At 50.4% G+C, this 20,763-nt stretch overlaps 8 protein-coding genes across 10 annotated transcripts; 4 read left to right on the top strand and 4 right to left on the bottom strand.

Annotated features, from left to right (window-relative positions):
* Window positions 1–183: 183 nt before the first annotated feature.
* Window positions 184–1,849, bottom strand: TrAFT101_010383 (uncharacterized protein). The gene is made up of 3 exons (XM_024908905.2): window positions 1,199–1,849; window positions 735–1,133; window positions 184–652 (listed from the first exon to the last, which is right to left on the bottom strand). The coding sequence occupies exons 1-3, from the start codon at window positions 1,577–1,579 to the stop codon at window positions 434–436; spliced, it is 999 nt and encodes a 332-aa protein (XP_024756177.2). The 5' UTR covers window positions 1,580–1,849; the 3' UTR covers window positions 184–433.
* Window positions 1,850–2,425: 576 nt separating this feature from the next.
* On the bottom strand, window positions 2,426–3,132 carry TrAFT101_010382 (uncharacterized protein; the record flags this gene model as incomplete). Its single annotated transcript, XM_024901174.1, has 2 exons — window positions 2,426–2,731; window positions 2,794–3,132. The coding sequence occupies 2 exons, from the start codon at window positions 3,130–3,132 to the stop codon at window positions 2,426–2,428; spliced, it is 645 nt and encodes a 214-aa protein (XP_024756176.1).
* Window positions 3,133–4,767: 1,635 nt separating this feature from the next.
* On the top strand, window positions 4,768–5,495 carry TrAFT101_010381 (uncharacterized protein; the record flags this gene model as incomplete). Its single annotated transcript, XM_066128942.1, has 2 exons — window positions 4,768–4,905; window positions 4,960–5,495. The coding sequence occupies 2 exons, from the start codon at window positions 4,768–4,770 to the stop codon at window positions 5,020–5,022; spliced, it is 201 nt and encodes a 66-aa protein (XP_065985068.1). The 3' UTR covers window positions 5,023–5,495.
* An 863-nt stretch (window positions 5,496–6,358) lies between these two features.
* TrAFT101_010380 (uncharacterized protein) lies at window positions 6,359–6,784 on the bottom strand. Its single transcript, XM_066128941.1, has one exon. It carries the CDS (start codon window positions 6,761–6,763, stop codon window positions 6,605–6,607), a length of 159 nt encoding a protein of 52 aa, XP_065985067.1. The 5' UTR covers window positions 6,764–6,784; the 3' UTR covers window positions 6,359–6,604.
* Window positions 6,785–10,718: 3,934 nt separating this feature from the next.
* Window positions 10,719–11,634, top strand: TrAFT101_010379 (uncharacterized protein; the record flags this gene model as incomplete). The annotated part of the gene is made up of 2 exons (XM_024910272.2): window positions 10,719–10,862; window positions 10,939–11,634. The coding sequence occupies 2 exons, from the start codon at window positions 10,719–10,721 to the stop codon at window positions 11,632–11,634; spliced, it is 840 nt and encodes a 279-aa protein (XP_024756172.2).
* A 513-nt stretch (window positions 11,635–12,147) lies between these two features.
* TrAFT101_010378 (uncharacterized protein) lies at window positions 12,148–14,990 on the bottom strand. 3 transcript variants are annotated; one of them, XM_066128939.1, is made up of 4 exons: window positions 14,917–14,990; window positions 14,701–14,837; window positions 13,143–14,636; window positions 12,148–13,066 (listed from the first exon to the last, which is right to left on the bottom strand). In XM_066128939.1, exons 1-4 carry the CDS (start codon window positions 14,928–14,930, stop codon window positions 12,885–12,887), a joined length of 1,827 nt encoding a protein of 608 aa, XP_065985065.1. In that variant the 5' UTR covers window positions 14,931–14,990; the 3' UTR covers window positions 12,148–12,884. The 3 variants fall into 3 exon arrangements, with proteins under 3 accessions (XP_065985065.1, XP_024756171.1, XP_065985066.1); XM_066128940.1 differs by having other exon boundaries at window positions 12,221–13,076; window positions 13,143–14,641; XM_024910784.2 differs by having other exon boundaries at window positions 12,148–14,636.
* A 129-nt stretch (window positions 14,991–15,119) lies between these two features.
* Window positions 15,120–17,338, top strand: TrAFT101_010377 (uncharacterized protein). Its single transcript, XM_024901224.2, has 2 exons — window positions 15,120–15,701; window positions 15,756–17,338. The coding sequence occupies exons 1-2, from the start codon at window positions 15,283–15,285 to the stop codon at window positions 17,014–17,016; spliced, it is 1,680 nt and encodes a 559-aa protein (XP_024756170.1). The 5' UTR covers window positions 15,120–15,282; the 3' UTR covers window positions 17,017–17,338.
* Window positions 17,339–18,216: 878 nt separating this feature from the next.
* On the top strand, window positions 18,217–20,499 carry TrAFT101_010376 (uncharacterized protein). Its single transcript, XM_024908903.2, has 4 exons — window positions 18,217–18,843; window positions 18,903–19,299; window positions 19,403–19,946; window positions 20,056–20,499. The coding sequence occupies exons 1-4, from the start codon at window positions 18,577–18,579 to the stop codon at window positions 20,438–20,440; spliced, it is 1,593 nt and encodes a 530-aa protein (XP_024756169.1). The 5' UTR covers window positions 18,217–18,576; the 3' UTR covers window positions 20,441–20,499.
* The last annotated feature ends 264 nt before the right edge of the window (window positions 20,500–20,763 follow it).

Raw genomic sequence — 20,763 nt, 5'->3', positions numbered from 1 at the left:
TACTCCGTACAGCACATGTATACCAGGTACCTACATAACATGAAATATACCGAGGAGTACGCAGTATTACTAGAATCTGTATACTAGTAGGTGAAAACAAAGAAGAACCATCTGTGAATCAGCCAATGCGACCAAAAGGCCTCAAAGTGGGCTACAAGCGAATAAAAGTGGTTCAACGTCCAGCTTCGCCTCATACACTCATGTAAGGTAAGATGATTGCCATCCATTATTATTGGTAGAATCTGCTGCTTCTCATCTGTTTTATAACTTGATGCATCTCAACTTCCGTCTTCTTCTTCTTCTTCTTCTTCTTCTTCTTCTTCTTCTTCTTCTTCTTCTTCTTCTTCTTCTTCTTCTTCTTCTTCTTCTTCTTCTTCTTCTTCTTCTCTCCTCAATTCATACACCACCTGCGTCAAGTCCACTCTCAGGATAATCAAGGGTCCTCGTCTTCAGCCTTTGTTGTCCTAAACAGCGTGTGAATAATGCTCTTCTTCTTTTTAACTGCTTTGACGTTCTCGTCTCCCTCGGGCTTATCAGCAGATTCTTTGCGAGCAGCTGGGCTCCGGGCGGCTTCCTGCCCCTGGTTTGAAGAAGTTGGAGGCTGTGTATTCGGAGGCGTAATGTTTGCTGGAGATCTTCGCAACGATAGTGACTGTTGTTCAAAGTTAGCCTGACACTGTTACCAAAACTAATACAAATCAGAATTGGACGTATAAAGAAAGCACAGCAAGCACCTTTAATATCCGTCTCTCACGCGCTCTGCTCCCTTCTCCTTCACTTGCAATCTCTCTATCCTTAACCACAGCATCTGAAATCCGTCCCGCAACTGTTTTACTCCCCCAAGCGAGACACTCTTCTGCTATGGGGACAAAGCGCACCATCCCTCTGGAAGGGGTGACTCGAAGAATAGCTTCCATGTGTTTCTGCAAGACAGCCGTGTTCCGCTTATTGGTGGCCGGTTGAATTTCGCAAGGGAGAGCCGTAACGGTGAGGATGTAGGCGGGATGCGATGAGCCGCCGAAGAAGAGGCATTGACTGTGGACAAGAGAAACAACGGCGGAAGCGGGATAGCGATTGTACCTTGCGGCGAGCTGATGGGAGAAGGTGATGAGAAAGTGCTGCTCGTCCTCAACCTAGTTTTCTGGCCCAGTTAGAAACGCCTTTTGCTACATTAGAGTTACTGTGGAAATACGCTTGCCGTAACATTTGTTCTCACTTCGGCATAAACCAAGGCCTCTCTTCGTACGGCTTCCGTAGCTGAACACCATCCGGATCGTTCGTAAAGCGCGTCGTGAAAGTACTGGCTTCGTTTCTCAGCCTGACGCTCATTTTCACCATGCGGAGTTAAAGATGCTGTTTTAGCAACGGGCCTGGTTGCATCATCTGGCGATAAGCCATGATGGATTCGAGAATCGCTTTCCAGAACAGTCTCCAAGCTAGACATCTTGGCTTTAGTCTTGAGTTTTCTCTCAGGTGTGGGAGAAGGGGGTGCTGCTGCTGCTGTATCTTGGGATGGCTCCGTGATTCTGACGACCGGGGTTTTTTGTGCTAGAGGAGACGGAGATGGTTGCTGATCCATTACGGGTCTATGGACAGTAGTAGCAATAGGTCTAGAGATATTTCGCTCTTTCTTTGGCGCAGGTCGTATATACTGCTGATGCCAATGTTGATGCTGGGTTAGGGCTTTTCTAATAAGTTTCAAAGGTTGGAGTTAAAAAGATGAGTGCATGTGTAAATACACATATCCATCTGAGTAAATGCGTAGGATGTGCTTATTTCACTACATCCAAGAACCTAGAATGACCTTTTTTCCTTTTTTTTTTTTTTTTTTTTTTTTTGTTTTGTTTTGTTTTGTTTGTGAGCATGTCAACAGAAACTGACAAAAGTCTCACACACAGCCATCTGGCACGAGAGATTGCCACAGACACTGTACCATCCGCGCAGCTTCCATATCCACCACTCGTTTTTGTTTCACATCCCGTTACCCGCATCCTTTCAATTTTCCATCTCGATGGGAAGAAAATCGTCACACAGACCACTCTAATAACCGGTTTGCGGCTAGCCTACAGAAACACGAGCGGATGCTTGCAATCTCAGCCAAGGTATCAAAAGGCAGTCGACATTTTGCGATCACAGGAAGAAAAAGGTGCAGAATTATCATTCATATTCTTCAAAAACGTGGTAAAATTATACAACTTGGCTGCTCTGTATGCGCATATACATTCAGCATTACTGCTGCACATGCTGCACATGTTGCACCAAGAAGAAAAGTAATTAAAATACATCTAACTGAAAAGCATGTAGCCCATTCCTAGTGTACACCGGAAGAGCACGACACCGTCTCAATAAGCCACCCTTACAGTATTCCAAGGCAGCTTCCTTCAACCCTCTCTTCTGTCGCAGGCTCAGGCATGGTCCGTACAAATCATGCCTTTGTGGCCTTTCGCTCCAGGATAGCCTGGTAGCCCGCCACTCCCAGAATGGCCGCTTCCAGTGGAACAAGCAACACTGATAGTATGACACCAGCCTGGCTTTGCTTGCACAGAGCGCCAAAGTGCGGCTGGGCGGTTGTGGGCACGTCGGTCCAGCGGCATGTCCAGCTCTGGAGGCTGTCGACTGTGGAGGAGGTGTTGACGGCGTAAAAGAGAGACATGGCGACAAGGGAAGCAATGAAGCCAATAGCTGGGGCTGCGATGCTGGCAATTGCGTGGGGTCCCGTCAGGCTACGGAGCTGTATTGCCAATAACATTAATGAGTGAAGGCAAAACTCGAATGGCATGGCCAAATACTTACGGCTTGGACCTTGCTGAAGAAGAGTGACACAACGTTGGCCACGGTAACAATGACTCCGCCAGCAATCAATGCGGCCGTGGGACGCAGATCGAACTGAGCCGGCCATAATGAGAGGTAGAATTCGGCGGGGAGATACGTCTCGTGGTAGACAAGCAGTCCGTTGGCCGAAACACCCAGGATGGTGATGCCGGCCGCCAGGGCCAGGACCGTCAGGGCGATTCGAGAACTGTGAACAATGCCGATGAGGCGGTGCTTCGACTGCAGCTGGGAGTGTCGCTCGGAGCCTTGGGCTTCGACTTCAAAGTCGGAAGAGGACAGTTCGTTTTTGAGGCTGGACATTTTGAAGGAGAGAAATGTGAGATGTTGGGAAGGGGGTATCTTTTTGGACGACTAAACAGAAGAAGACGAGGGCTGAAAAGGGAAAATGAAAGACGGCGAAGAGAGAAAAGAAAAAGAGAAAAGACGCAGAGAAACGAAAAGAGACGGTTTGTTTGGACAAGACTTGCTTACCACGAAACATACATGATGGAATACTGGGGGGAAACACGGCGTAGATGTAGATTTCCGCGAGATCATCTCCCGGCGCTTCGAGAATCTCAGATCCATCATGGTGTTGAGCCCCCAGCCAATGGCATGCACAGCGCAATGCAGTCAACTCCACGCCGGCGATGGAGATGCATCTTTTAGCCGCGCTGCTATCTGCCGTCTTGACGTTGCGTCGCCAATGAAAAGCGAGAGGAACAAGAAGATGCCGCGTGCAATTGGATTGAGTCAAAGATGATGATAATCTGGGGTCGCATTCTAGAGGCGTTGTTTCTTAGACAGGGCGCTTGGGTGAAAAGTGCCGGACCAATGAGGGGCGAGGAGCGTGTGCCGTAAATAGAAACTTTGGGTGTTTTTGGGGAAAGGGACAGGCACTCGGCGGTTAAGAAGGTGCATGAAGTTGTTTTGGGTTACATTGAATGAATCATTGCTGTTAAAATTGCAGGTTTAGCCTCGTGCGTGGACAATAGTAGAAGTTTTTTTTTTTTTTTTTTTTTTTTTTTTCGCCTCTGATTTTAATAAGGCTGGAGTGCATGGGAGATGAGGCTCTTGGAGATACAGGACTTGGGATGGATGCCGTAGAGCAAGATGGAGTATGGGCTTCATTGTCGCGCGCTAAATAGCGTCGACGATATGCAAGGCACGGCACACATCAACTATTGGGACGTTGTGCAAATCAAGGCTAGCTCTTGACGATCCCATTGTGATACTCTTTGGTGTATCTTCAGTTGCCAGCACTGCACTACTTGGCATCAAGTGCAGACGCGGGCGTATGCTGCTGCTCCCGGGATTGGCAGCTCCGTGATATCTGCCCGTAGCATGCAGTGGCATACTGGGACACCACGGAGAATTACAGCTGGATACATATTGAGCACATGGTATATCAGACGGAATAGTAGACATTACCAGCATCACCACAGCGCCGCTAAAGCAACAAGCGCAGTGGAGAGAAAACGGTGAGGATGGGATATGCATTTCCAAACATGGGAAAGTGTACGAGCAAAGACCCTGCTCTGTCTCTCTTCTCTTCTCGAGCTGGGCGGACCGACCCGCCGAGCAAATCAAACGGCGGCCCCCCGTTGCGGCTTTCAGCTTTGGTCTCTCTTCTTCTTCTCTTTATCTCCCGCTATCATCTATCATCTTCCCGTGCTGTTTACATGTCTCCATCCTGCTGCCTTATCCCCGTCTTATACCAGCAGTGTGCGGACTTGCAACCTGCACGCGCAAGAAGGCTGCGCTCCCCATATTAAGTTGCATCGCAGCAGCAGCCAGTAGCATTTCCAAACGTCATCCCCACCAACTTGTTCAGCTGCCATCTAAACGCCTGGTGTGGGGCCTAGGAAGATTATCGTCTCCCCTAGGCTTAGCCTGTGGATGGAATGTCATTTTGCTTGGACAGGGGGGGGCGTGTGCAAGGAGAGCCATTCACTGATGAATGGGAAAAATAAAAGGCTGAGGAAATTCCCCTTGTCGCCTGTTCAAGGTTCAAGGAACAAGGCTTCTGTTGAGATACGAGCAGACGAATCTCTGCCCCAATTTATGGAACACACTTTCTCGCCCGGCATATATGTGAGATGTGACGTTGGAGACCGCCGTACGTGTGGTGTGCTTAACCTCGAGCAGGGGGTTTGCTGCAGCCCAGCCGCTCAAGATAGAGCAGCTCGAGTCACGAGGAATATGAGCTGAACTGGAGGTTGTTTATGCAACATCGGTGGGATGGAGTCGATTGACATTTTAGAGCGTTGCTACCTGTCAGCCCTGCAGAACATCGCGGAGCTGAAGCCCGAGGGCAACGGTGAAAACGTTGCTTAGTCGGTGCAGTGAGGGCCGGAGAGAAGGGTTGGAAATGACTCGTTAGGTGACGGTAGGTGTAAGGAAATAGGACCGAGAAGAGAAAAAAGCAGAGACGAGAAGGGAGAAGAAAGGGGAAAGCCGGCGAGGGACGAAGGCATGTAGTATAAGCGCTGATATCTACATGCATGTATTGCCTTTCTCTAGGGTATCAAGGCATGAGCCAGCACCCCGTACATACACGTATAACCTCATATGCACTTCTGACGATACCGACGTACACGCTTATGGCGAGCCTTCAATCAGAATAGAGTAGCATCCATCTGCGAGTAACACTTTTGTGAGGATGGCACTACGGAATACATCCCGCTTTCTCACATACAAGAGGAAATCTTCCGTCAGTGGACACCCAGATGTGATGCTCGTCTCGACAGGGATTCATATCCTGCGCTGCGAATGCTTTCTGGCATCCCCGGGACAAGCTTAGCATGCATCCAAACAAGCGTATGAAGTAATGTCCGTCGTTCTGTTATCTGCTATGCACCCATACGGCATGTTATTGGTTGCGTGTATACAGGTAGTATTGTATTTGCGTGTGCTTCCAAGTCGTAGCAGAACACCATGTAGGTACTGCCACCGTTCTGCCTTGCATGGCTTCCCTGTTCACAGCGCTGAGGCTGAGGAAAATAAATGAATGCGGCGGCAGCGTGGCCGTGCAAACGCCGTCCTCTGCTTACACATTTACAGGGCATGGAAGTCTGGAGATGTATCGTCGCAGATGGGTAGTCACAGGTATCCTTCAGCCTACTACCTAGACCTTTTGTCCGGAATCCAATGTGATTGATCCCATGCTGCTGCTGTGCAATGAATGCACCAACAGGCGGCTCCAAAGCAACCTTGCTCCGCAGTGTCTTTTTCTTTCCTTCTTTCTTCTGCATCTCCTTTCCTAGCCCTTTCATCAACTGCACGGCTGCCATGCCTATGCGTAGGGCAGCATCAACCTCGAGAGATGGATCGTCGAAAGCGGATCCGCTAAAGATCCCTGTCCAGCTGGATCCAGACATGCTAATGCAATGGATGTTCGGCGACTATGCAAATGGACCCCGAAATCTAAACTGCTTTGGCACCGACGATGCTGGCTAGCACCAGATACATGCAAGTATGGTCTTGCTCTGTCCAGCAGCACAACTCTGGCCATTTTTTTGAGTTTGAGACTGGCATCTCGGAGCAAGGGGATTTTCAGGACTATTGCTCTTAGCACGCACGGCTGCTTGGTGCTACCGCGGCTTGTTTCTATCTACTAGCTAAGTATACATATAAAAGTACGTGACATGTTTCAACGCTTGTCGCATCACAAAAGTGCGCCGACGCGGCTCTCGCTCGTATATTGCATGCGCAATTCAGTCAACCAGTACTACTACCTTTTCGCTGCCCTGCGAATGCGCTAAACCGCAAGCTGCTCAGTGTCGCGGATGTCTCAGTCCTCGGGACCTACCGCCGCCTTGGAGCCAGGAAGCCACCGTTTGGTGATCGTCGTTGTCGAAGCGGTTCTAGAACTAGTCGCAGCAAACAGGCAGGCAAGCAGGCAGGCAGGCAGGCAGAGCACATCGGACTTTGGCGAGCTGCCTGTAGGCATCGTAGCGGCCGACGACGATGGATCGATGGGTGCTATCATTTGTGACGCTGGGAATCTTTGCCTGGCAGATGGCATCGAAAGTGATCGATCGGCTACGCACGCATGATGGCATGGATATGCGTGATTGACACTTGACAAGCACTGCTAACCAGATTGAGAGAGCTCTCAGCGCCAGCGTCGCATCGTCGGGTCTTGCTACAGCTGTGCTTGACGGCACCACAGAGACTCGAACGCCATAGATACGGGCGCCTGAATGGAATCCAGGCATCTTGTACGACTGTCCTATCTAGTAGCCAGCTAGCAGAAGTAGTAGTAGGTGTTGCTACTCGTCGTATGGGGGCACAGCATCAGGGACTCGCCCCCGAGTGTGCTTGTACAAAGTTTCCGATCCTCTTGGCGTGCAGCAGCGACATCCCATCCGCTGTAGGGCTGGTCGCCTTTGCCCGTTACCATCAAATAAACAAACAGCTAGGCGTTGGACCTCCAGCTCGAGTCAGGGCGGTGCATCATGGTTCACCACTCACTCACTAGGGGCACAACGGCGCGCTGGTGGACTGGGATGGGCGGCAAGCGAATAAGAAGCCAAAGACGCATATAGAGAAGAACAGGCTTTTTTTTTTTTTTGGTTCTCTCCCCGGCATTCCATGCAATGGGCTTCGTCTCGACTCTCTCAGCCCTGCTCACTGCGAGCGTTTGCCGAATGTCTCACCTGTCATGTACAGTACACGAGCAGCGTTGGTGGACCATGCCATGCCATGCTCAGACACTCGCGACATCGTGACGGACAAACGCCACCGGGGGAGCCATCAAGGTGCATGGAGCCTGATGAGACAGCCATGGCTGCTGTTGGCAGTTCGATTCATTCGTATTGCCTCTTGCGTGCCAAAGGCTCTGCCCACGAGGTCACACACGGGACTTGACGCGGAATGCTGGCTTTCGCTGCGTGTTACTGCTGCAAAACATCGTATATGTAAGTAGCACGTAATAATCGTAATGCATACACGTACTGCGGCCATCTACGCGGAACTGCCAGGTTTGCTGGACACCCGTGACGGGCCAATTGATTCCAAACTCGGCAGGCATAAACACACATCTGCTCCTGGCGAGGTCCTCGATCCGCATCCTGCATCTCGAGATACAGGATACCAGCACACAGGCTCCTCTGGAGGATCGGCCGAGTGCGTTGCGTCGTTGCTCGCCCGCCCGTAGGCTAGACGGATGGCCAGGCCCCATTCATTATAGTAGTAGTACTAGCAGCTGTTGCAGGGGTCGCCAACTCTTGGGCCGTCCGTCAGATCCACGGGCCAGGGCTCCAGGCAATTTTGCACAGTGGCATCAACATCAACAGCATGGGGGTCCCTGAACTCCCCCCCCGGCGCTCATCTTGTCCCTTTTTTACGCTCATCCTTCGTTCTTCGTAATTGGCGAAAAGAGATGGGCTGGTCGGAGCTAGAGAGCACATTGGCCGATGCGCTGAAAGAGAGCACTAGAGGATTGCGATTGGCCAAAATGGGGTTTCTTTCTTTCTTCGAATTATTGGTGCTCTCGTATTTCCCCTTTAGGATATTGACCTGGTGGAATAAGGTACCCAGTAAAGACAGGCAGTATTTGCATTGCATTCTATTATGGAGCAGCTATACCAGGCAGTATAGGTAGGTATATCAGCTGCGTGTGGACCGCCTTTGCTACGTCAGCGGCTGTGCTGATACCTTGGGCGAAGCTGTAATGCCCATTTTGAGATACTGCATGTATGAGCACGTTCTCTCTCATAGAGAGGAGCTCTCTCGTTGCCTCCTAACCACCCATCATGACGAGTAATTAATAAATTCAGTACCTAGCTAGCTATATTTCCATTGTTGTACTAGACCCATAGTTTTGTTTGACCACTTGGGTAGCACTTGTTTACGGAACTCATGAGCAGCTCCATGCCGGCACAACCAACGACAGCCTCATTCTACACAACTTGGAGCTCTCCGCCCAGTAGCATTTTCTCCTTTGACAGGGCCTCAGAGAGCCATTCTCAATTTGGGCACTGCATTCATACCCTGCCTGCATACCGCCGCAGTACGCTTTGCCTCTTTCTGCCCTGGCATGTCTTGGATTTTTTCTGTTTTTTTCTGTTTTTTTTTTTTTCCTCCTCCTTCTTTTTCTCACTATTTTTTTTTCTTTCTGGCTAGTCTGCAATGCCCCGATCCAGGGTTGCCTTTTCAGCCCCGGCCAGCCCTCTTGGGGAAGAGACCGGAGAGGCGCTGTGGCGTTTGTAGAAGGGGGGTGGGAAAGACAAAAATCGCCACCACTTTTCTCGATGGGCGCTCGCAAAATCCGATTCCACCGTCCTGGACCTGTCACTGCGATCGGGGCCTGCTGAGCTGCCAATTTGACAATCTCCCATCCTCCCGATGGCACAAAGCACACGCCCCCCCTTTCCCTCTCTGTCTCTTCTGTCTTCTCCTTACGGGTGCAGCATGTGCCACCAGTACTGTGCTGTATTATATGCTAGATGCTATACTACTACTGCTAGGTGCATGTGGGCAGAAGGCTACGACTAGTATGGATGGATGCTGCTACTGTCGACTACCGTCCACTACCGCCAATACGTACCGCTCCTACGGAGAGCTAGCATGTATAATGCTTGTACCTGTATATTGGCCCTCGAATGAAATTGTGCGCAATATAACGTGGGGAGCAGACAGCTTCGCATCCGTCTTGAGCAATACATACCTGGCCATGTCCGCCGCTTAGTACCTCCCAGGTACCCACCGCGGCCCCCATGTTCCCCGTAATCCCATCCGGCTGGACTGATGCAATAGCTGTCCATCCTCGGTATGCAGCCCGGGGCTGTGGGCAAAAGAGCCCTGCTCTGCTTGGCCGGAAGAGATGAGATCCGAGAGGCGCCAAGAGATGGACAGAGAGACAGAGAGACAGACAGCGAGAAAATACGACTTCCCAGTTAGTACTGTGCTCCTTGCAACGCAGCCTGTAGCGTGCGTGCGTGGTGAAGCCCAACAGCCCGCGGATGACGAAGGTGGATACATGGATGGGTATTGGCTATGGTATTTGGCGTACAGTAAACATTGAACCTGGTAGCGATCAAGTCTTGCTGCTTGTAGGTACTTTTATCAACAAGCTTTCTCTCGTTCATTCTCTTTCCTTTCCCTTTCCATCCCCTGTTCCTGCTAAGCTCGAGAGCATTATTTATTACAACGCCCCCATCCCCTTCTGATTCTAGTGAGATCCAGCATCACGACGGAGCAGAGTCCATCGTCCTGCTTGTTGTTTGCTGGTATATCAAAACGATACCTACACATCCGGCAACACGTACTTGGACTTGTCTGTCTTGTTCAAAACTAGACCAACCGTTCTCTCCTCTTCCTCTCCTCCTCCTCTCCTCCTCTTGATATATACAAACACACCCCTTTCTGGCTAAAAACTCCACACCCTCGAACCGATTGCCTCTTCATCCTCTTCTGTACACCCGCTCGTCCCACTTGTTCCTAGCAGAAGTGAGAAAAAGGAAATCGGCTACTTCGTGCATGACCCCAAGTACTTCCTTAGTCCAGCTAGGCACGACGCTACAGAGCTCAAGGGAAGCTTCATCCTGGACGCCCCACGAACCTTATTTTTTTTTCTCCTTGCTCCAAAGTTCCTTGTTCACTCTTCTTTTCCGAGGGCCCAGTCCTAATAGGTTGAGCTGTGTGTGAGAGCAAGTGTCAAGGTTGAGCCTTGCTCTGCCCATGTCAAAGGGGGGGGGGGTTCCTCTATTCTGCATAGCTCAAGGCCGTTTCGATATCCATTAGGCTTTGCTATTCCCGGGGCTGGGGGCCATATATATCCATCTATAACGCTGCCTTCTTGTTTTTTTGTCTTATTATAGACAGACACACGCATCCCTTCTACTGGAGAACGGCACCAGATCCAGCGACACATCCTTCTTCAAACGCCACCGGGAAGAGCCATGGCTCTCCAACAACCAGCATTACGGCGCTGTCGTGGCGCATCCTCTCCTCGCAAGACAAGATCCTCACCCGTCACCAGGAGCCGACTCATCGAGAAACGGTCATGCCAAAGACTCGCACCCTCAAAGCACCTCGATTCATTTGTATGTCCAGCTCCTTGCCGTGACCCTCCGTCTCCCTCTCGACGACATCTCGGCTAATACCTCGTCTTTCATCTAGCATTCTTTCGCCAAACTCCCCACAGAGCTTCGTCTCAGAATATGGGAGCTCAGCCTGCCTAGTCCACGCCTCGTTCCCATCCAGTGCGGCAGCAACAGCATATCTCTTCCCGAATCCTCCCATTCAACCCCCCTCACATCATCACGTCAGAACAGCATGACTGTTGGATGCATGTCTACCGCACCGATACCCGTCAACCTGCACGTCTGCACAGAATCCCGCCTCGAGGCTCTCCAAACATACCGCCCTTCCTTTGGCTTCGCCCGAGGCCCAGGCCAGATTCTCTTCAACTCTGAAATCGACATCATGTACTTTGGCCCTCGTGAGGACTTCATGGCCACGAATTCTCAGTTTCACACCTGCATGATGCTGTGCGATCCACAAGAGCTGGCGAACGTGCGTCGCTTGGCCATTAACGATGCGCTTTTCTGGATTGGTAACACGTACAACTCCATGACGGCTGCAAGCTTCACCTTGGAGGTGTTGAGGGAGGTTGCAACGCGCATGACAGGACTAGAAGAGCTCATATTTGTGCCTTGGGAAGAAGAAGATGGCGATCAAGAAGATGCCATGCAAGGGCGGATGGCTCGGCAGATCCAGACGGCGATGCAGAGTATATCGCAGTTGTACCCGTCTTGGGAGCCGCCGCCTTGGCATATTGTCCCGCTGAGCGAGCTCCCTAGCATGGCCGGTTGAATAGCCTTGGTCGTCGTCTAGGATCGAAACACATAAGTCAATAGCCTTTCTTACCAGACGCAGCAGCGCTACGACAAGCTATAGCATACGACGATATTGGCAGCGCCGCGAGTACGAAATACCCCCACTGGGACACCTCTCTCTCTTCACTAGCTTTGTGAGCGGATAGATGGCTGCGTTGAGCGGGGGGGAAACCCCAATCCGTGACGTTCTTGCTATCAAAGCAAGTGAAATTCGAGACATCACGGTTATACAGAATACGCCGTGAAAGCGGCAGGCGGTGATGGGAAGAGGCCCAGAATCTCAAGAAAGAAGAAAGAAGAAGGAAGAATCCTCTCGAGTTAATAAAGAAAAGTCGGAACTTTTAAGGCGCTTTGATGCATTAGATTATACTGGAGGACATACGGCGCGATTTACTATTGGTTGGCATTTTGGAAATGGGCGGGCGACGGCGTTCACCTTGGGCCTTGGAAGAATGGCGTCTTTTTATTTATACCACGGGAAGTTTAATGGGCGGCTAGCAATACAGCATCATTTCATTAATGGAACAAATAATACTACAACTTGTAATATTCTTTGGTGATTCGTCAATGCTTGCTATATTACTCATATCCATAAATGATAAATCCAACACCTACAATCAGTACTCCTCAATCATAATCCAACAATTATAGCACTCTTCTGAAATCATGCAACCTTAGCTCATCGTGAATCATGCTCTCCCGTCAAGTCAATAAATGCCACATCACTCCATCTCGTAACGCTAGATCTAATACCACGAGTCTTGAGCAATTGCGATTCTCGCGCGACTGCCTCCTCGTATGCGTCCACGTCCACTTCAACCTCGTCAAAGAAGCCAGGCCTCGACACGCTGGGGACGATCAGTTTCTTTATTGGTGCGGGATTGGGGCTCCTATCATGACGGGATGGCGGAAGAGGAGAGGAAGAGTCTTTGTTACTGGTCGTGAGGCGATGTTTGGGCAGTGAACTGGGAATGTTGGATGATAGAATTTCAATTTCATCATCATCGGTAGCGGCTGGAGTTGCATCCTCTCGACTTGAATTCGATTTATGTGAGCCATAATCGCCGCGCTTGGACGATATGAGCCGTTCCATCTCCGGCTGCGGCTGTTTTTGCGTAAACTTATCCATTGGCATTTGCCTGAGTTTCGCTGCTGCTCCCTGGACGTGCGACGATGTCTTTGGGTTTGGTTTCGATATTGAAGAGGTTGGTTTGCTGTGTTTATGCGTTACCCGCGAGGTAGCGCCAGCCGCCAGAATTGACCGTATCGATTTAGGAAGCTCTTTACTCCCAGTTGCCGAAGTGGTTGCGATTGGTGATGGTGGCGTAAATCGTGAAAGCGGCGATGCGTCGCCGGCAGGGCTGGACGAAATGACGATAGCTTCGAAAACTCCTGCATCGTCATGACGTCTAGTTGAGTCTGGTGAGCTGGTTATCGTCCAACCGTCCAGGCTGGGGGATGTGATATTAGGCGTGGGTTGCTTACTGGACACCCGTAATGATGGTGGTGTTTGCGGTCGACGGAATTGGTTCGGCCGACGGAGGAGAGGAAGAGACACGTCCGCATCTTCGGGCTCGCTAACTTCCTTTATTAAATTGGCATCTTCCCGGACGTTGGCGGCACTGCTACTGCTGGCCTTCTCTTGAGATTCCACCGCCTTGGTGACACGAACAAAGCTGTCAAGGGCACCGTGAGGCATCGCGTCTGCTTTCTTCGTCTTCGTCTTCGATCCCGGCACCTTCTTTTTAGAAGGCGATTTGCGTTTGGATTTTCCTTCTTCCCAATCTTGAACAGAATTTGGTGCGAATCTCCTGGCGACCTCTTCCAAAACCCATGTAAGCTCCGGTTTTGCTATATCAAAAACCTTTCCACCGCTAGCTTGGGCTTCTTCGGTCGCGTCGACACTGCCTGACGCTGCGGCAAACTCATCATCGCTATTGAGAGCTAGCCCGCTCCGAGCATACGCAATTTCTTCTTCTACTTCATTCGATATATCAATGGGAACAATCTCTTCAGGGATATAAGCCAGGCGTAATTCGGATGTACCATCTGTGCTAAAATGGTTCCGGCGGCTCGACACTTTTTGAACCAAAGAGTCGCCATCAACGCCGTCTTGATGAAGACGACTCACAAATAAACCCTCGCTAAGCACGCGAATAAACTTGATTGCGCCTATTCGGAAATCCCAATTGAAAGTTTCCCTCGCAAATTCCCTGAGACCCTCCAGCTGAATCTCCCTGGTTTCTCTTAGTTTGTGTCTGATAATGTCTAGTGTGGATTCTGGCGAGACCACCGGATGGGTATAATATCGAAGCACTTCCATATTTGGAAAATCTTCCGGAATGGTAAGAGACTTGTGGCGAATTCGAAAGTATTTGCTTTCGTTTGTTTGAAGTTCGTGGATCAGGGACGCTTTCCACAGACGGAGGCCCTCTGTATCCGAGGCTCGGAGTTGACATAGCGATTTCCCATAGCCAGCTTTGGCGGCTTCGCACGCTACTTTCGGTCCACAGCCTGGCACTCCTTCGGGGATATAGTCGCCACCACTCATAAGGGCTACTAACACCATTCCCTCTCGATCGAGACCAAGGTTGGCCATGTTTAATTCTTCGACATCGTACATGGAGACGTGCGTTGGCCTTGTGCCCTTGCCCTCAGCCGACCAGTTTCGCATCGTTCGTGTGCATCCAAACATGATGGTATCCACATCTTCGCTTAGTACTGCATCGACGACGCCATTTTTCTGCAGAAACGCGCACTCGGCCTCGGCCTCGCCAGGGGCATCGTGGGCTACGAACCCAAAGAGTCGAATGAGCCTCTTGGCATGAGCTGCTGAGAATCCATCTCCTCGCCCTGATCGCCTGTTGCGTTTGAACTTGGGTTTGTTGGGGCCGTCAAAAACGAATATTGGCTGGATGGGTGTTCCTAGCAGTCGGACGAGTCGATAGAAGAGAGTTCGAATCGCGGGGTTCGTACCACCTGTTCTAACAAGTTAGACAAAAACTCGCAAAGAGCTGGCTAGAATGATGTCTTGTAAACTCACCACGCGCAGCTTGGTTTTGGAACTGCCAAATGGCGATGTCAATGGCGAGGCGGAAGGGCCGATTATGATTCTCGAAGCTATCAGACGCGAGCTTGGACAGTGAGATCCTCTTGCCTGGGCCTAGTTCTTTGTATATCCTACGAATGTGAGATCTTCTTTGAACAGTTTTTTTTTTTTTTTTTTTTGTTTAAAGAGACAAAAATGCGCAATACTCACCCTTTGATCCCCATTGATGCCCTGTAGCTACTTCCACGCCCCCGGCTTGTCAAAAGCTGCGGACAGTGGAAGATGATTGTGATGTTTTGTTTGCTCTCGTTAACATGACGACAGGTCCAAACATTGAGCTGGCAAGGATGGCTTATCGATATCGGTGGGCCGGCGCTAACGGCACCCGCCAATCTAGGCTCTGGGCAGGCGCTCCAAGAGTGAGAATGAGCTGCGAGTGAGGCGTCTGAGTTCGCTCATTGACCAAAAAGGAGAACATAGCAGGTGTAGCTCTTGTAACTTTGTTGAGTCTCAAGTTTGCAAAATCCAACAAGTTGAAAATAATAAAAGGCGCCTGAAACAGCCGCCACCAAGGCCATGTCCTCGGGGCCGGGGCCAACGCTGGCTCATCGAAGCGTGGCCAGCATTCGCTCAGCCCCGACAATTCAAGAGCATTCAGGATCAGGTCCCACGCCAAATACACCTCCGCGGATAATAGCGAACACATACGGCTCTCCGGCTACCATTAGGGCCGACGACGACTTTCTGATCATTCAAATTGGGTCGAGGTTTATCCGCGCTGGATTTGCGGGGGACAATCAACCCAAGGCGGTTCTCACAAGTGAGCCAAAAGACCAACGACGAGCTGGAGATTTCAGGGACTGGCAGCAGCCTGGAGCTGGTGATCTCGAATCCTGGGCCGAGAAATATGAGATATGGCGATATGATTTGAGAGAGGTCGACCTGGGGCTTGTTTATGACAAGCTAGACCGTCTGCTAAGAGATGCCTTTGGAAGGTAAGCTTCTGTAACGCGCACTCCAAAGAACACTCGCGTTGACATTGCTCTTAGGTGTCTACTGATTGACTCCCGACCAAGGAGGGCCGGCCTTGTTCTTGATCCTGCGGTGCCAATACCTATCCTATCCACTGTGCTTGATCTCATGTTCAAGGGTTTTCAGACACCAATCATCTCTCTCATGTCCACGGCTACCATGTCAGCGGTAGCTGCAGGTGTCCGCTCAGGGCTAATTATTGATATGGGTTGGGCCGAAACGATAGTCACCAGTGTCTACGAGTACCGAGAAGTCAAATGCACGCGCAGTGAGAGAGCGGGGAGATACCTCAACAACAAGCTCTACGAGGTTCTCCGGAAACTCTTGACTGACAAAGACGAAGACGAAGGGGGTGTACGGGCTATCAGTTTTGCGGAATGTGAAGACATCATGTGCCGTCTGGCGTGGTGCCGGCCGTTGGCATTCAAGAACGCTCAAGCTCAGAGACAGTCGCAACAATTAGATACGGTGGAGGAGCAGGATGAGTCTGAGCCGGAGCACTCGCAAGGCAGCATGGCGAGCATCCCATTGAGATCGACCAATCCACCAAGGACGCTTGACGTATCTATTGACAGGATTGCGGATATATGCGACGAGACGTTCTTTGATTTGTCAATAGCACCAACGACATTCGACGACCATGAACTTCCGTTACATTTACTTGTATATCAGCATTTACTACAACTTCCAATGGATGTGAGAGCTACTTGCATGCCTAGAATTATCTTCACTGGTGGCTGCTCAAATATTCTGGGCGTCAAAGAGAGGATTGTAGACGAAGTCATGAGCATGGTGAATAAAAAAGGATGGGCCAATGTCTCTGGCAAGCACGTGGAAGAGACTCGAAACAGCCAGTTTTCCGACAGAAGAGCAAGTGTCGCAAAGTCAGTTAGCTCGACAGCTACGGCGTCTGACCTTGGAGAAGAACAAGAGTCCTCGCGACCAAGTTCAATAGCCACGGCATCTGACATAGCGGATCCCATTGAGGCTAAAGTAGCGCGCCATCGACCACAAATCCAGCAACTACAAGGAGAATTTCGCACTCTTCATTCTCTTGGACCATGGGCTGGGGCAAGTTTGGTTTGCCAACTCAAGATCCCCGCCATGGCTACGGTAGACCGCGAGCTATGGCTGCAGCAGGGAGCTAGTGGTGCTACGCGTCCGAATGAAATCGACGTCAAGGCCCAGCAACGACAGAGCATGGGCGCAGGAGGCTTTATTCGTGGCAGCGGAGGCCATCACACAAACTGGACGCTGGGAGCATGGGGCAACGTGTGAACAGCCTTGGTTTCTGGATTTGTGGTCGATGGCGCACTACTTTCGCCTCAATGGGATCCGATATATTAGATATGGTCCCCTTTGGCTTCTCTTATTCCACAACACACGTAAAGATTGATTGCGACGATTCGACTGCCAAGGTTTTCCGGTACGAATAGATTTCAATTCATAAACTGTATCTATGAAACTTCTCGCTAGACGGTGGCGCTATATGCCTCTTAGATGGACAATTGGGAGGAAAATTGGCGAGTATACCTTTGTTTTTGCAGCATCATGTCACGAGATACAAGATCTAGATATAATGAAAAATGATCGACTTAGATGAATAGTCTTGCATTGGATGCTCTGTTTTATTTCTCGCTCAAGTCGGTTGCGTAGCTAATTTGGTTCACTGATTTGCACCACCCCGCGTACTGTCCACCTCTTGGTGACATAAAGGAGTCATCACAGCGTTGCTGGCATATCGATCACTATGAGCAGAGCTACATCGTAAACCCCCCCCCCCCCCCAAAAAAAAAAAAAATGGGCAAAAGAGATCTTTAGTTTGAGTCTTCCCTTTGTCTCCAACACAAGGTGAGCGCTTATCGGTGTCTTGAAACCCGAGGTGCAGCTCCCCAGGACTTGAGAACACCAGGTGGCGTGAATTGATGATGACACACTTCCAGCGATAATCATGAGACTCTAACTGGCATTGCTTGAGAAAGAAGACGCCTCAAAGTAACAGCGAAATACGAGTCATGGTAACTCGGCAAGCCAGAAACCGACCCGCAGTAGAGCTTTGTGGATAATGTCAATGACGCCCTCTTATCGGCATCTGTCCGAAGAGGCGCTGAAGAGCCGCTCTTTATATATATGTGTGAGCTAGCTGGGACGAGGCAAAGCCTTGGCAGCTCTTATAGAAAACCAGTGAGCGCCACCGGAGAAAATATAGACAAAAGCGACAGGGTTTTCCACGAATCAATGATTTCCTCTCTGCGCAGAGGCGCGGGTAAACGCTTATGCTAGCTTCTTGGATGAAGCCATGTTTGTGGATCTTTCAAGCACAGCGCCAAGCGAGCATGGAAGTAAACCGGATATGAAGCGTTGTTTTGAACGCCACAGGACGCTGGAAACCGCGCCTTGGTACGGATAACGAATCACAAGACTCGCTCGTCTCCCCAGTTCCTTCAGCTAGGGATTCTGGGGAAGACCCCACGTTTTTTTTGCCCTTGAGAGAAACTCGACGGCGTTTGCGCCATTCCGGTTTATTTTCCCCCACATATGCGCCTTCGGCTGTCGTCGTTCTTGCTCCAGCTCCCCCGACTTTCTAACCCCCCACAGAGGATGTTCGTTCTCGGTAGTGATGCTCGGTTGTAGGTGTACCGACGGCTTTATTGGCCGATGGGGAATGCACGTTTATGTGAGGGGGGATTGGCAGCGTATGAAGAATGTAACACCCGAGATATGTATAAAACGGCGAAGCTTGCTCCAACGGAATCGAGCTGTGCCTTCTTTGGTCCTGCGCTGATCTTTGCGTGCAACAAGTCTTGACTCTCTCTAGCAAGCCAAAATAGAGAGATCATGGCCACTGAATCTAACGAAGCTGCCTATCTCCCTCCCCCTTCCGTAAAGGATCTGGGCGAGGGAGATGGCGATGTCGAACATGTCGAGAAGGACATCAAGACGGTTGTGGCCGCGGTCACTGACCGCCCGGTCCACGAGATGTACCTAGAGGCCATGGAGCGGTATCCCAACGACGAGGCGATCGACCAAGCGGCGGAGAAGCGATTATTGCGCAAACTAGACATGCGAATTCTGCCGCTGTTAGGCATTTGCTACTTCTTCTATGTGAGCCTTCAAAACATGCAAACCCCATTTCGGATGAAAGATACTAACCTGGGCGTAAGTACGTCGACAAAACCACACTGTCATATGCCGCCATCTTCGGCATCAAGAAGGACCTGAACCTCGTGGGCGACGACTATTCATGGCTGTCCAGCAGCTTTTATTTCGGCTGGCTGATCTGGGCCATCCCGTCCAACCTCCTCATGCAGCGCAGCCCGCCTGCATACTATCTCGCCTTCAACATCTTCATGTGGGGCGCCCTGCTCATGTGCCAGGCCGCGGTGAAGAATCTCCAGTCACTGCTTGCCCTTCGAATCCTGTCTGGGGCATTTGAAGCAATTGCCGACCCTGCCTTTATGCTTATCACGTCGATGTATTATACGAGGGCGGAGCAGCCATCGCGGATTTCTGCGTGGTATGCGTTCAATGGAGTGGGTGTTGCGGGCGGCGGGCTTATTGGTAAGTGCCCAGCGAATTTTACCAGAATAGGAAAATGCTCTTTAAAATATGTTGTTTATTATATGGGAATAAGATTTGTTAATGTCCATCCTTTTGAATGTAGGATATGGCATCGGTCAGATCAAGGGAATGCTGCCGTCATGGCGCTACGAGTTCATCATCGTCGGAGCGTTTTGCGCCGTTTGGGGAATCTGCCTCTTCATCTGCTTACCCAATTCGCCTCGAACAATTTGGGGCTTTACCCATGACGAGAAGCTCATCATGATTGCGCGAATGAGGCGCAACCAGACCGGAGTAGAGCAGAACAAGATCAACTGGAAACAGATCAAGGAGGCCTATCTGGATTACAAGACTTGGCTCTTCACGCTGCTCGGTTTTGCATCCAACATCCCGAACGGCGGCATTTCCAATTTTTCTACTCTTGTTATCCAGGGCCTGCATTTCGATACGCTGCATACAGCCCTGCTGGGAATTCCGCAGGGAGTACTGGTGGTGATATGGATTGGGCTGGGTGCTTTGGCGAACAGGTTTATGCCAAATAACTGCCGTACGCTTGTCTGTGCGCTGTTCATGCTGCCCACAATCGCTGGAGCCCTTGGATTCTTACTTGCTCCAAATGATGCATATGTGGGGAGATTGATTTGCTTGTAAGCCATTCATATCCTTTTTTTCTCTCCTCTTTCTCCCTACCCTCCCATGTTGAACCGGCGTATCTTCACCCTTTACTAAACATGGACTGACACGGACTTCGAACAGCTACTTGACCGGCTCATACCAAGCTTCATTCGTTATTTCGCTCTCTCTCATCACTTCAAACACTGGTGGCCAGTCCAAGAAGATGATTGTCTCCGGCATGATCTGGTTCGGTGCCTGCATAGGCAATATCGCCGGCCCCTTCTTCTACAAGGCTAATCAGGCGCCGTCATACCATCTTGGTATTGGCTCCCTCCTCGTTGCCAATTGCGTCGAACTAGCACTCTTCTTCGTCTTCCGATACGCCTTTATATGGGAGAACAAAAAAAAGGAGAAGCTTCGAGCAGAGCTTCAAGAGCGCGGCGAGCTTATTGCTGGCGAGCTGAATGCCACGGCGTTTGTTGACATGACGGATAAGGAGAACCCGAACTTTGTGTATGTTTACTGATGCGCGGGAACGCATAAGACGGTAATACTAGAGCAAATGTCATCTAATCTTGATTTTCGACTTGCATTGTAAACTGTAAATCCCTTCCGTATTAGGTTCATGAGCCATTAGTTTTTTTCATGTATGCACGTATCTGCTGCCAGACAAGTTTCCACTTCACAGCGACATGATTTGTTAACGGCGGAAATATTAATGCCACAGTGTCAGCCATAGTGTCAGCCATAGTGATGCTCATATCCAGCATAGCTGGCTTTGCATTCGTAGCCTCGCGGGATGGCTTCACGCATTCATTCTCTCTTTGTATGAGGCTCTCTCGCACGTGT

The sequence above is a fragment of the Trichoderma asperellum genome, chromosome 6 (assembly GCF_020647865.1).
Source record: "Trichoderma asperellum chromosome 6, complete sequence".
In the NCBI taxonomy this organism is placed as follows: Eukaryota; Fungi; Ascomycota; class Sordariomycetes; order Hypocreales; family Hypocreaceae; genus Trichoderma; species Trichoderma asperellum.
This window is presented reverse-complemented; position numbering and strand designations above follow the sequence as displayed.